The 12,987-nt window shown below is 44.5% G+C and overlaps 1 protein-coding gene across 2 annotated transcripts; it reads left to right on the top strand.

Moving 5' to 3' along the window:
* The first annotated feature begins 1,920 nt into the window (after positions 1-1,920).
* MRPS23 (mitochondrial ribosomal protein S23) lies at positions 1,921-12,507 on the top strand. 2 transcript variants are annotated; one of them, XM_003272295.3, is made up of 5 exons: positions 1,921-2,074; positions 2,629-2,799; positions 11,030-11,107; positions 11,238-11,364; positions 12,053-12,507. In XM_003272295.3, exons 1-5 carry the CDS (start codon positions 2,028-2,030, stop codon positions 12,203-12,205), a joined length of 576 nt encoding a protein of 191 aa, XP_003272343.1. In that variant the 5' UTR covers positions 1,921-2,027; the 3' UTR covers positions 12,206-12,507. The 2 variants fall into 2 exon arrangements, with proteins under 2 accessions (XP_003272343.1, XP_030683592.1); XM_030827732.1 differs by lacking the exon at positions 11,030-11,107 and having other exon boundaries at positions 1,927-2,074.
* Positions 12,508-12,987: the final 480 nt, after the last annotated feature.

Genomic DNA, 12,987 nt, shown 5'->3' with positions numbered 1-12,987 from the left:
TCTTAGAATAAACCCTTTAACTCTTTAGCTGCAGTGACTGCACTAACCTACAGTAGCAGTTCCTGGTGGGAGAAGAGAAGTGTGCCTGTAATCTGGGCTGGCAGATAGTGCTGGCTGGGACAGAATTAGAAAGTTGTTATGAGGCCTGGGAAGACTATATTTAGCTGGGAGCATGTTTACTCTCCCCAGAGCAAGGTCTTTTAGACCTCCTGAGGGCTGGGAGACTACAGCCTTTACACTTGGCCTGGGGCCAGAGCTGTGCTCTCTCCTCTGTTCCAGAGGGTCTGGAGGCAGCAGTGAAATCCACCTCAGGTTAGCCCTGGGCCTCAAATCACCGGATCCCTGGCGTGCGTGCGTGCGTGCGTGCGTGGGTGTGTTGGGGGGGCGGGTGGGGAGCGGCGTTCTGCTGGACTCTTGAGCCTACCAGCCTCCAGCTTTAGGCATAGCTTCGGCGGCATTGTGAGGTCCTGGAAAGGGCCCTGGCTGCCCCACCCCCACAAGGCTGGCTCTATCAGTTGCTTATCAGACAAGTTATTTAACTTCCTGAGGCCTTGCTTTCTATAATGAGGATGTTAATAGCTACCTTATGGGAAGGTATGTGGATTCAGTAAGATAACACACACCAAGTAGTAACTACTCATCAAACAGTCCCTTCCTCCCCTTCACCAGCCTTAGAGTGGGAGGACTCTAGGATGACTTGACTAGGCTCCCAGGAGACATTGTGCGTGATTCAAAACATTCATTGGATTAAAAGTTCAAATGTGAATACAATCTCTTTACAAGTCAAACTCTGAAGCACGTGTAAAGGAAGAAAAAATTCTCCCTTCCCTGCCTGCAATTTCACTCTGAGATATCCAATGTTCACAGCCTTGGGTGTCCTTCTGCAGAATTTCTATCCTCAAACACAAACATATATAGAGGTGTTTCTTTTTCTTTTTTTTTTCTAACAAGTTGAGATTCCACTAAACATGTTTCTTTGCAACTTCGTTTTTCATTTAAACATAAGTCATGTACGTTAACGTAGGTAAATACATGTGGATCTAGCTCATTCATTTTAATAGCTGCATAGGGTTCCAAAGAACGTATGAACAATAATTTTCCAGGTATTTCTCATCTGATGGATTTTTTTTCCCACTACAAACAATGCTGAAACGATGATCCTTGCGCAAACATCCTCATGAATTGATGCTTTAATTTCTAAGGGGTTCTTTCCCCGAAATATGATTACTGGGTCAAAGGGTATGCTACACACAGTTTACATTTTTTTACAGTTTAACACTGAGAGATGACTTTCTCCAGATTTTTTCGTTTCCTTCTCGGCGTTTGTTTGTTCTGGACACTTTCACTTTTCGAGTTCCAAGGAGGAGGTAGCCCGCGACGCCGACCGCGGGAAACACGAGTTGCAACCAGCATCCTAGTTAGCGTGGATGCAGGTGGCACTCCGGGGACGAGGTGCTTAGTGGGGAGCACTACACAGCCAGAGGCCGAGGCCCGAGATTCAGCACGACGCTGGGCAAGTGACGGCCCCTCCCCGGCCTTGGTTCTCTTCTGCGTAGTCTGTGACTCTAAACATTAGGCTCAGCCTGGGCCTTGAGCTGGTGACCTCAAATCTCGGCCTTTGTTGGCTCCCCCAGGACTGTAGGCTGCGCCTCACCCCCGCTCTGCCCCACTACTTCTCCTCCGCGCGGCCCCACCTTTTAAGAGGAGTTGGCTCAACAAGGCGAGAGAGAGTAAAGCAACCACCATAATGAATCCCTCCCACAGCTCGGTCATTTATTACTTCTGTCCGGCTTTGGCTCGCTCCCGCCCTTTTGGCTCGGCTATCGAGTGCTCCTGCCTGAACCTGGCAAGTAACCTCGGAGCGCGCCCGTTCGGCCTATCACTTGCTTCTGCCTGCGCCGCTCTCCCGCAGGGGCTGCGGTGAAAGCACAGCGCTCCTTGGCTCGGCCAGCAACTTATGCGCCCTTTACCTGGAGCAGTCGCTTCCGGTTCCGGTAGCAGCTAGTCACGCTCGGTCCCAGGCACAGATGATGGCAGGCAGCCGGCTGGAAACCGTAGGGAGCATCTTCTCGCGGTGTGTGCTCCGAGCCGCGGTGGGCTGAGGGTGCCTCCCCCAGGCTGGGGTTCTCAGCCGGTCACGCTCGTCCCTGGGGCGGACCTGAGCAGGGCGAGGCGTATTGCAGGGTGCGGGGGCTGAGCTGGGTGAGGCCCTCTCTCATGTTTTCTCCTGGCTCCGAATAGTTGTGCCTGAGGATGCCTCTCCTTGAATTTATGTGTCATGTTAAAGATTATTGCAGCTGCCTCTCCCCGAGTGGAGGTCTCTAGGAAGAGGAAGGGAGGAAGAGCCTGATGGGCCTTCCTTATCAGGTCATGCAAGACCGCTCTTGGATTTTTCCGTGACCGAACGTGGGTGGGACGCACAAAAGAAGATAGAGGGATTTAACCCCTGAGCGTTGTTAGTTTGGTTTGGGATGTGGGCAGACCTTCTCTGTAGGTGGGGAGCAGTCCTCCCCCGTTCTGTGTTGCAGACCGCATAATACCTTTAATGTCCCGAGCTGTGCTAGACTGATTCAGGGGCTTTGGCAGGCTACTGCAAGTGACCCAGTTTCGTTGTGTTCCCTCCCTAAGGACGCGGGACCTGGTTCGGGCCGGGGTGCTGAAGGAGAAGCCCCTGTGGTTTGACATATATAACGCCTTTCCCCCGCTGAGGGAGCCCGTCTTCCAAAGGCCCCGAGTGCGATATGGCAAAGCCAAAGCTCCCATCCAGGACATCTGGTACCACGAGGATCGGATTAGAGCGTGAGTGCTCAGCCCTGTAGTGGACAGGAGGCAACAGAACTTCAGAAGGGAAGGTTTCGGTGGCAGTCTGGGAATTCAAATATGAAATTGAGTCAGGGGTTTGCCCTGTGGAGAAGACTTATCTAGCCAAATTAGGGAGTCAGCACCCCTTCCCCGTAGTGAAACTGAAGTTCTGAAAAGTGGAATCTGGAGCCCAGCAACCGAAAGATCATTGCAATTATAGCTGCATGTTTCTGGGCATCTGCTTTGGGCCAGGCACTGTACTAAGCTCTTTGCAAGCATAATCTCATTCTCTAAAGGCCTTACTCTAACTTGTAAGGAAGGTATCTTGTTTCCATTTTATTCAAGGAGACTGCGAAGCTCAAGGAAATTAGCTAACTTCTTGTAATTACTAAATACATAGGAGGGTGGCAGATCTGGGAATCACATCTCTGACTCCAAGCTTATGGTGATCATTATGCCTGCCTTCTCCAGGAGTGGAGATAGGAGGAACATGGTCTACGGATCTAGTAGTCCGGATCTTTGAAGCCACTCAGATGAAAGGATGCTTAAAAGTCTAAGAGAGGCCGGGCGTGGTGGCTCACACCTGTAATCCCAACACTTTGGGAGGCCAAGGTGGGCGGATCACCTGAAGTCAGGAGTTCGAGACCAGTCAGACCAATATGGTGAAACCCCGTCTCTACTAAAAATACAAAAATTAGCCGGGCGTGGTGGTGGGTGCTTGTAGTCCCAGCTACTCGGAAGGCTGAGACAGGAGAATTGCTTGAACCTGGGAGGTGGAGGTTGCAGTGAGCCGAGATCCCACCACTGCACTCCAGCCTGGGCAACAGAGAAAGACAATCACTAGGAATTTGAAGGAAAATCATGTGTTCTTTATTTTTTTTTAGCATCCCTTTTCTCTTTCTTTTTCTTAAGCTCAGTGGCAAGAATACTTCCTCTTTTATTATAAAAGCAACACATGCTACTTGTAGAAAATTTAGATACACGAAGAAAGCATAAAGAAGAAATCACAGGCTGGATGTGGTTTCTTGTGCCTGTAATCCTAGTGCTTTGGGAGGCATAAGGGAGGATAGCTTGTGCCCAGGAGTTTGAGACCAGCCTGGGCAACATAGCAGGACTTGTCTCTACCAAAAAAAAAGTAGTCGTCTTAGTTTACACTCTGATTAGCAGTTTCTGAGAGTTCTTACTTTATCCTTGTCAGTATTGATAATGATTATTTAAGAATTTTTTTTTTCTGGGCCAGGCACGGTGGCCCACGCCTGTAATCCTAGCACTTTGGGAGGCTGAGGTGGGCAGATTGCCTGAGCTCAGGAGTTCGAGACCATCTTGGGCAATATGGTGAAAGTGTCCCAGTCTTGACTCAAATACCAAAAATTAGCCGGGCGTGGTGGCAGGCGCCTGTAGTCCCAGCTACTCTGGATGCTGAGGTGGGAGAATCGCTTGAACCTAGAAGGTGGAGGTTGCAGTGAGCTGAGACTGCACCACTGCACTCCAGCCTGGGCAACAGAGGGAGACCCTGTCTCCAAAACAAAAAAAAGTTGTTTTTTTTCTGATCTATTTTTTTTTTTTTTTTTTTTTTTGAGACGGAGTCTGGCTCTGTCTCCCAGGCTGGAGTGCAGTGGCACCATCTCGGCTCAATGCAAGCTCTGCCTCCCGGGTTCACGCCATTCTCCTGCCTCAGCCTCCTGAGTAGCTGGGACTACAGGCGCCCACCACCACGCCCGGCTAATTTTTTGTATTTTTAGTAGAGATGGGGTTTCACCGTGTTAGCCAGGATGGTCTCAATCTCCTGACCTCGTGATCCGCCTGCCTCGGCCTCCCAAAGTGCTGGGATTACAGGCGTGAACCACTGCGCCCGGCTGATCTAGGTAGTTTTAAAATAATAATCCCAGCACTTTGGGAAGCCGAAGCGGGCGGATCACGAGGTTAGGAGTTCGAAACCAGCCTGGCCAACATAATGAAACCCCGTCTCTACTAAAAATAAAAAAAATTAGCTGGATGTGGTGGCCTGCGCATGTAATCCCAGCTACTTGGGAGGCTGAGGCAGGAGAATAGCTTGAACCCGGGAGATGGAGGTTGCAGTGGGCTGAAATGATGCCACTGTACTCCAGCCTGGGTGACAGAGCAAGACTCTGTCTTAAAAAAAACAAAACAGTAATTGTGTCTAGAGATTTTAATTTCTGTTTCTTTGACAAATTTCTCTACTTTCATGATTATTGGCCATTTGAATTTATTGTTGAAATATCTGGGTTCTTTACCTATTTTAATAATTGTTATTATTGATCAGTAAGAGTTCTTTATAGAATTGAAGATACTGTCTTTGACATACACTCCAGACATTTATTTATATGTTACTTGTTATTAATAATGCTTGTTTAATTTATAGAAGTTGGTTATTTCATTCCACTAATTTTTTTGGTGCCTTCTATGTGGTAAGCATTGCGCTAAACATTGTGCTGGGCGCTGAGGTATTTTATGTATTCAAATCTACCCATTTTTTCTTTTTGCTGGCTTCATTGCCTTTAGGCTTAGAGGATTTAGGAAAGTCTTTTTCAGTAAACTCAACTCTCTTTTTCTGAGTTATCTTTCAAAGTGCAGATGAGGAGTTGAAACTAGTAGAAATATTCATTGTTTAATCTTCTTCCCTCCTTCACTCTCTCTTTTTTTGTTTGTTTGAGATGGAGTCTCGCTCTGTCGCCCCGGCTGGAGTGCAGTGGCGCGATCTTGGTTCACTGCAAGCCCCGCCTCCTGGGTTCACGTCATTCTCCTGCCTCAGCCTCCCCAGTAGCTGGGACTATAGGTGCCTGCCACCACGCCTGGCTAATTTTTTGTATTTTTAGTAGAGATGGGGTTTCACTGTGTTAGCCAGGATGGTCTCGATCCTGACCTCGTGATCCACCCGCCTTGGCCTCTCAAGGTGCTGGGATTACAGGCGTGAGCCACCGCGCCCGGCCTCTTTACTCTTTTTCCAAAACTTAAATAGTCACAGAAAATGTGCTCCTGATGGTTTCCTAGCAACATTCTTTTTTTTTTTTTTTTTTTTTTTTTGAGATGGAGTCTTGCGCTGTCACCCAGGCTGGAGTGCAGTGGTATAATTTCAGCCCCATGCAACCTCCACCTCCCGGGTTCAAGCAGTTCTCCTGCCTCAGCCTCCTGAGTAGCTGGGATTACAGGCACATGCCACCATGCCTGGTTAATTTTTGTATTTTTAGTAGAGATGGGGTTTCACCATGTTGGTCAGGCTGGTCTCGAACTCCTGACCTTGTGATCCGCCCGCCTTGGCCTCCCAAAGTGTTGGGATTACAGGTGTGAGCCACCGTGCCCAGTCTCCTAGCAGCATTCTTAAAAATATCTTTAAAGTTCTCTGTTTTTTTCATACAAAAAAAAAAGATGTCACATTCTTTTGGGACTACTTTTCTGTTTTCATGTTTCCCCTTTTGTGTGCCCTGAATTTTGTTCATACTGTCCCTGTTGTGGCCTTAGCCTGTCTTTAATAGCTCTACATTCCAAATGCCCTGTCTTTATTCAGTAACAAACATTCATTAAGCACTGTCATGGGCCAGGCATTGTCAAATTCATTCTTGTAACTTCAGTGCCTAGCCCAGTGTGTGGCATATAAGTTGCTTATTAATTGTCTCTTGAATGAAGAAGCTAATGGATTAATGAACAGATGAACTACGAGGCTGGTAGAGAGAAACGAAAGAAAATTCCTTGGAGAGGAATGGTGGAGGGCCAGGACTGGGACTGTTTGGAGAATGGCCATCAGAGTTTTACTAGTTTTCTGAAACAATTTCAGGAACAGTGGGCTAGAAACCACTTCTATGGCCACATTTAGCATCCCTGTACATTTATGTGAGATCTAAGTAAGTGGTAAATCCCTCACTGGGAGTTTACTGACAAAGCCCCTCCCCTTGAATACTGATGTTAATTAGCTTTTAGTACCTAGAATTTGTCTAGTTCCTTTTTCTCTTAAATATTTAGACCAATGAGTATGCCTAATTGACTTTGATACACATCCCTTATTCTTACTGTTATTTCAGGATGCTAGAAAATGGAATTTATAAGGTCATTATGTTCTGAATTGAGGCCCAGACTTCTCCCCCGGGACCCCCAGCACCAGCACTCTTTTAAAGTAGCAGAACAAGTATGTTCTTGCTCTACTTGGAAATTTTCGGCATACGACATGAGATCTTTGAGGAGATTAAATGCTTTCACCACCTTTCTTCTCAGACCCATTGCATGCACTTTGTGGTTCATTGATACATTAAAATCATTTGTGCTTTGCTCTCTTGTGTAATCCTGGCACTTCCGGAGTGGATCACTTGAGGTCAGGAGTTCGAAACCAGCCTGGGCAACATGGTGAAACCCCATCTCTACTAAAAATGCAAAAATCAGCCAGGCGTGGTGGCATGCACCTGTAGTCCCAGCTAGTCTGGAGGCTGAGGTGGGAGGATCGCTTTAACCCAGGAGGTGGAGCTTGCAGTGAGCCGAGATTACACCACTTCACTCCAGCCTGGGTGACAGAGCGAGACTCCGTCTCAAAAATAAATAAATAAATAAAAATTTAAAAAAATCATTTGTGCTTCTGCTGTAGATAGCATTGGAACTGGATGGTAAATGATTGGAGAATGTGGAATAGTTTACTGGTCCCTCTTGTTAAATATTACTTTTTTTTTTTTTTTTGAGATGGAGTCTTGCTCTGTCTCTGTCTCCCAGGCTGGAGTGCAATGGTTCAATCTCAGCTCACTGCAGCCTCCACCTCCCAGGTTCAAGCATTTCTCCTCCTCAGCCTCCCGAGTAGCTGGGATTACAGGCGTGTGTCACCACGCCCGGCTAATTTTTTTTTTTTTTTTTTTTGTATTTTCAGGAAGACGGGGTTTCACCATGTTGGCCAGGCTGGTCTTGAATTCCTGACCTCCAGTGATTCACCCACCTCGGCCTCCCAAAGTGCTGGGATTACAGGCATGAGCCACCATGCCCAGCCTGTTAAATATTATTTCTTTAAATTCTTTTTTTATTTTTTAATTTTTTACTATTGTCAGAACATATAAAAATTATTTCTATTAATGCCAAAATATTATCTTGTATTTATATAATTTATTGAACCTTTATCTTTGTGGCCCTCTTTTTTTTTGGTGTTTTTGATATTTAAAAAAGCTTATAGAATGGTTGTGCATGCCTGTAGTTCCAGCTACTTGGGAGGCTGAGGAAGGAGGATCATTGGAGTCTAGGAGTTCAAGGTTGCAGTACACTATGATTGTACCTGTGAATAGCCACTGCTCTCACAACAGCCTGGCAACATGGCAAGACCCCATCTCTTAAAAAAAAAAAAATAGAAAAAGGAACTTACAACAAAATAAATAAAACAAACAAAAAAGATGTATGAAAACCTAAGTGTAAAAAGTGAGATCATAACAGTACTGGAAGAAAACACGGGAGAATTAAAAAAATAATCTGAGTGATAAAGGTCTTTTTAAGCATGATATAAAACTCAGAAGCCATAAAAAGAAAATATTAAAATTTTCTGTATAAAAAAGTACCATAAGCAAAATCGAAAGACAGCCAACAAACTGGGAAAGATCTTTGCCATGTTATGACAAAGGACTTAATTTTCTATGTATATGGCTACAAAGTTTGCTTAGAAATCATTAAGAGACCACTGTGTAACAAATTACCATAGACCAGGTGGCTTATAAACAAACTTTCTTTCTTATAGTTCCGGAGGCTGGGAAGTCTGAGGTCAGGGTGCCAGCAGGGTCAGGTTCTGGGGAGGACTGTCTTCCTGATTCCTCACATTGAGGGGAGCAGAGAGTGGAAGCAAGCTCTCTTCTATCTCTTATAGGGGCACTAATCCCATCATGAGGGCTGATTACCATGACCTGATGACCTCCCAAAGGCTTCATCTCTAAATACCATCACAGTGGGGATTAGGATTTCAACATACTAATTTTGGTGGGACACATTTAGTCCATAGCAACCACCAAATAGAAAAGCAGACAAAGAACTTGGACAGTTCACAGAAAAGGAAATTCAGTTTGCTTTTAAACTTGAAAAGATGTCCAGTCTCTTTCAAAAGAAAAGCAAATTAAAACTATAAAGAGTTCTGGTTTCTTACCTATCAGGTTGGCTAAGATCAAAAAGTTGGAGAACATGTGTGTGTGTGTTTGTGTATTTTTTTTTTTTTGAGGCAGGATCTCACCCAGACTGGGATGCAGTGGCGCCTGTCATGGCTCACTGCAGCCTTGACCTCCTGGGCTCAAGTGATCCTCCCACCTCAGCCTCCTGAGTAGCTGGGACTACAGGTGTATGCCACCATTCCTGGCTAATTTTTAATTTTTTTGTAGAGATGGTGTCCCACTATATTGCCTAGGCTGGTCTTGAACTCCTGGCCTCAAGTGATCCTCCTGCCTTGGCCTCCCAAAGTGCTGGGATTACAGGCATCAGCCACCATGCCTGGTCTAAATACATATATATTTTTTCGCTGGGATTACAGGTGTGAGCCACTGCACCTGGCTTGTGTGTGTGTGTGTGTGTGTGGTGTGTGTGTATATATATATATATATTTTTTTTTTTTTTTTTTTTAGAGACAGGGTGGGAGGGAGTGTGACTTTTCACTGGCCACCCTTTTGTGCTATTTGCTCAGGTCTCACCGTGTTGCCCAAGCTGGTGGTGAGCTCCTGGCCTCAAAAGATCCTCATGCCTCAGCTTCCCAAGCAGGTGGGATTATATGCATGAGCCTCTATGCTCAGCTGGAGAATGTCATTTGGTCAGGGTGTGGGGAGATAGGCACTCATATATTACCGATGTGAATGTAAATTGGTACAGCCACTTTGGAAAGCATTTTGGCAATTTGGAAGGCTTAATTACAAATGCACATACCTTGATCCAGTAGTACCACATTTGTGAATTTATGCCACAGACTTATTTACGTGGTGCACTAAAATTATAAAGAGAGATAATGATTGCAGCATGGTTTAGAGTAGTAAAGGACTGGAAACAATCTCCATGCGCTGATAAGGCAAGATGGAGGGAGGAGAAGTGGGGAGTGACTGCTCAGATACGGTGCCTCCTTTGGGGGTGATGAAAATGTTTTGGAACTAGTTAGAGGTGCTAGTTGCACAGCTTTGTGAGTTTTCTACATCACTTAATTGCACACTGAAAAATGTTAAATGTGGGCTGGGGACAATGGCTCATGCCTGTAAGCCCAGCATTTTTGGAAGCCAAGGTGGAAGGATCTCTTGAGGCTAGCAGTTCAAGACCAGCCTGGGCAACATAGTGAGACTGCGTCTCTACAAAAAATTTAAAACTTAGCCAGGCATGGTGGTGCTGCAAACCTGTAGTTCCCGCTACTCAGGAGGCTGAGGCAAGAGGATTGCTTGAGCCCAGGAGTTTGAGGCTGCAGTGAGCTATGATCACAGCACTGCTACCTGCCTGGGTGACACAGTGAGACCCTGTCTCTTTGGAAAAAAAAAAAAAGTTAATTTTATGATGTGTGAATTTTACCTCAGTTTTTATTATTTATTTTTATTTTGTTGTTATTTTTTGAGATGGAGTCTCATTCTGTCGCCAAGGTTGGAGTGCAGTGGCGTGCTCTCCACCTACTGCAACCTCCGCCTCCTGGGTTCAAGTGATTCTCCCACCTAACCCTCCCAAGTAGCTGCGACTACAGGCATGTGCCACCATGCCTGCTAATTTCTTTGTACTTTTAGTAGAGATGGGGTTTCACCATGTTGAACTCCCGGTCTCAAGTAATCTGCCTGCCTCAGCCTCCCAAAGTTCTGGGATTACAGGTATGAGCCACTGCGCCTAGCCATACCTCAGTTTTTAAAAAGGCAAGATGTAGATCAAGGTTTACTATTCTTTGGGTTAAAAATGTGGCTGGGGACAGGGAATGATAGTGCATATATGCTAGTATATTAGTGGAATATTTCTGGATGGATATACAAGAAATTTGTTAGTGTTGCTTCCTGGGAAGGGAACTGGGGGGCTGGGGTGCAGAAGTGGGAGGGAGTGTTACTTTTCACTGGCCACCCTTTTGTGCTATTTGATGTATTTACCATGTGCATGTGTGCATTACTTATCTAAAAAAACAAAACTGTTCAGCTTAGCCTATGTGGGTTGTACTGTACTTAACTCCTCAGGGCCTAGCACTTATTCTTCCTTTCTTTTATTCCATTCTCATCTACAGTCTATAATCGGAGATTTATATTATGTTGTTTGCATTTTCTAGGAAGTTTTATTCAGTGTATGGGTCTGGTCAAAGAGCTTTTGATCTATTCAATCCAAACTTCAAGTCTACCTGTCAACGGTAAGCCATTTTATAAGTCCTAGGCTATTCATAGTATTTTTTAAGGATTTCGTTATCCATTTGATACTGTGTAACAGCGTCTTAACAATGCTTACAAACAGACCTAAAATGTGACTGCTTGGAATTACAGGTTTGTGGAGAAGTACACTGAGCTACAGAAACTTGGAGAAACAGATGAAGAGAAGTTATTTGTGGAAACAGGGAAGGCTTTATTGGCAGAAGGTGTCATTTTAAGACGAGTAGGCGAAGCAAGGACTGTGAGTATTTCGTTGTTAAAATTGTTATTGGGTTTATAGTTGTCCCTCAGTATGCACAGGGGATTGGTGCTAGGGCCCCTGCAGATACCAGAATTCACGGATGCTTTGCAAATCCCTTTTATAAAGTGCTGTAGTTTTTGCATATAACCTACACATATCCTCCCATATACTTTAATCATCTCTAAATCACTTATAATACATAACACAATGTAAATGCTATATAAGTAGTTATACTCTTTTTAAAAATTTATATTTTTTATTTTATTTATTTATTGTTAAAATATTTTTGATCCATGGTTTGTTGAATCTGCATATGTGGAATCTGTAGATGCAGAGGGTTGACCAGAGTTGCCAATCTGATGGAAGTTAAAGAGAGACTTGGTTTTCTTTCCCTAACCTTGGCTTATGTTCTTAAACTCCAGGTCAAATAGTGTTACACTGAATATACTAGAATTTTGTGGTAATGACTGCTACTTGAAACAGTGAGTCGTCATTAGGGCTTTTGAAATTGTGGTTCTATAGACTTTTTAAAATCATGTTTACTGTTTGTTATAGTAGGATTGGATCTGAGATATATTAGTGCTAAATTTTTCACTCAGTGACAGAATGTGCCTAGTTATATATCTTTAGCCAATCAATTGAGTGAAAATGATAACATCTATGTGATACTTACATCTGGTCTTTTAAGCAACACGAAGGTAGTCACGTTTCCCGGAAATCCGAACACTTGAGTGTCAGACCACAGACTGCGTTGGAAGAAAACAAGACTCAGAAAGAAGTTCCACAGGACCAGCATTTGGAGGCACCTGCAGACCAGTCGAAAAGTCTCTCGCCTCCCTGAAGGACCTGTATACTGTGTATGCTGGCATTCACACTCTACTCACTGGCTGAATGTTGAGCTATTTTTAAACAGTTGAACTGTGTAAATGTTTCTTGATCTCTAAGGTATTATGTTTGCCTTCTCTTAGTTATTTCTAGGTTGTCATAAAGCTCAGTATCATGGTTTGACAGAAGCAGTTATGTGAACTTTTCTGTTAGGACATTACTAACTAAAGAATTCCCTAGCTGCTTATAAAGTAAATTTACTTTGAATTGTAAATAACATGGAGAAACCTTTATAAAGATTGTTCAAATGGGACTCAATCTGACTAGGCTTGCTTTGATGTTTGTTAGTGTGTAGGCTGGCTACATCTGATTCCCGGGTACATATTTCTTCTGATCCATCAGACTTCCACACATACACATGGCGTGGAACCTTGGCTAGCTGGTTTTGTCTGCAGAGAATCTTTGTACTTCTTGCTATAGAACGATTGTCTCTCCACTTGAGAGGCCAAGCTGACTTGCGCTTTGTGGTAAGAGTGAGGACCTGTCATTGCTGATGCACAAAGGCCAAAACTGTAACTTTAATGTCATGGATTGAGTGTGCTGGAGACAGTTAATATAGGCCTGCACAGACTAGGCTGTTCAGTAAATACTTGTTGAATGAACGAGTGAACGAATGGTTATATCCAGCTAAAGACTGGATTCATATGGTGTAGATAACAGGATTGCCAAGAAAGGAGGCAATTAATTTAGGTGATGCTCTCCACCAGCATCCACCTGCCTCCCTGGGGCCAAAGTGTG

This window comes from Nomascus leucogenys, chromosome 14, assembly GCF_006542625.1.
Source record: "Nomascus leucogenys isolate Asia chromosome 14, Asia_NLE_v1, whole genome shotgun sequence".
Classification (NCBI taxonomy): Eukaryota; Metazoa; Chordata; class Mammalia; order Primates; family Hylobatidae; genus Nomascus; species Nomascus leucogenys.
This window is presented reverse-complemented; position numbering and strand designations above follow the sequence as displayed.

Bases quoted from the DNA above. Each gene is read 5' to 3' on its own strand.
- MRPS23 (XM_003272295.3), top strand. From the start codon at position 2,028: ATGATGGCAGGCAGCCGGCTGGAAACCGTAGGGAGCATCTTCTCGCG. The intron at 2,075-2,628 runs GTGTGTGCTCCG...TCCCTCCCTAAG, and splicing joins GTAGGGAGCATCTTCTCGCG to GACGCGGGACCTGGTTCGGG. The intron at 11,108-11,237 runs GTAAGCCATTTT...TTGGAATTACAG, and splicing joins TTCAAGTCTACCTGTCAACG to GTTTGTGGAGAAGTACACTG.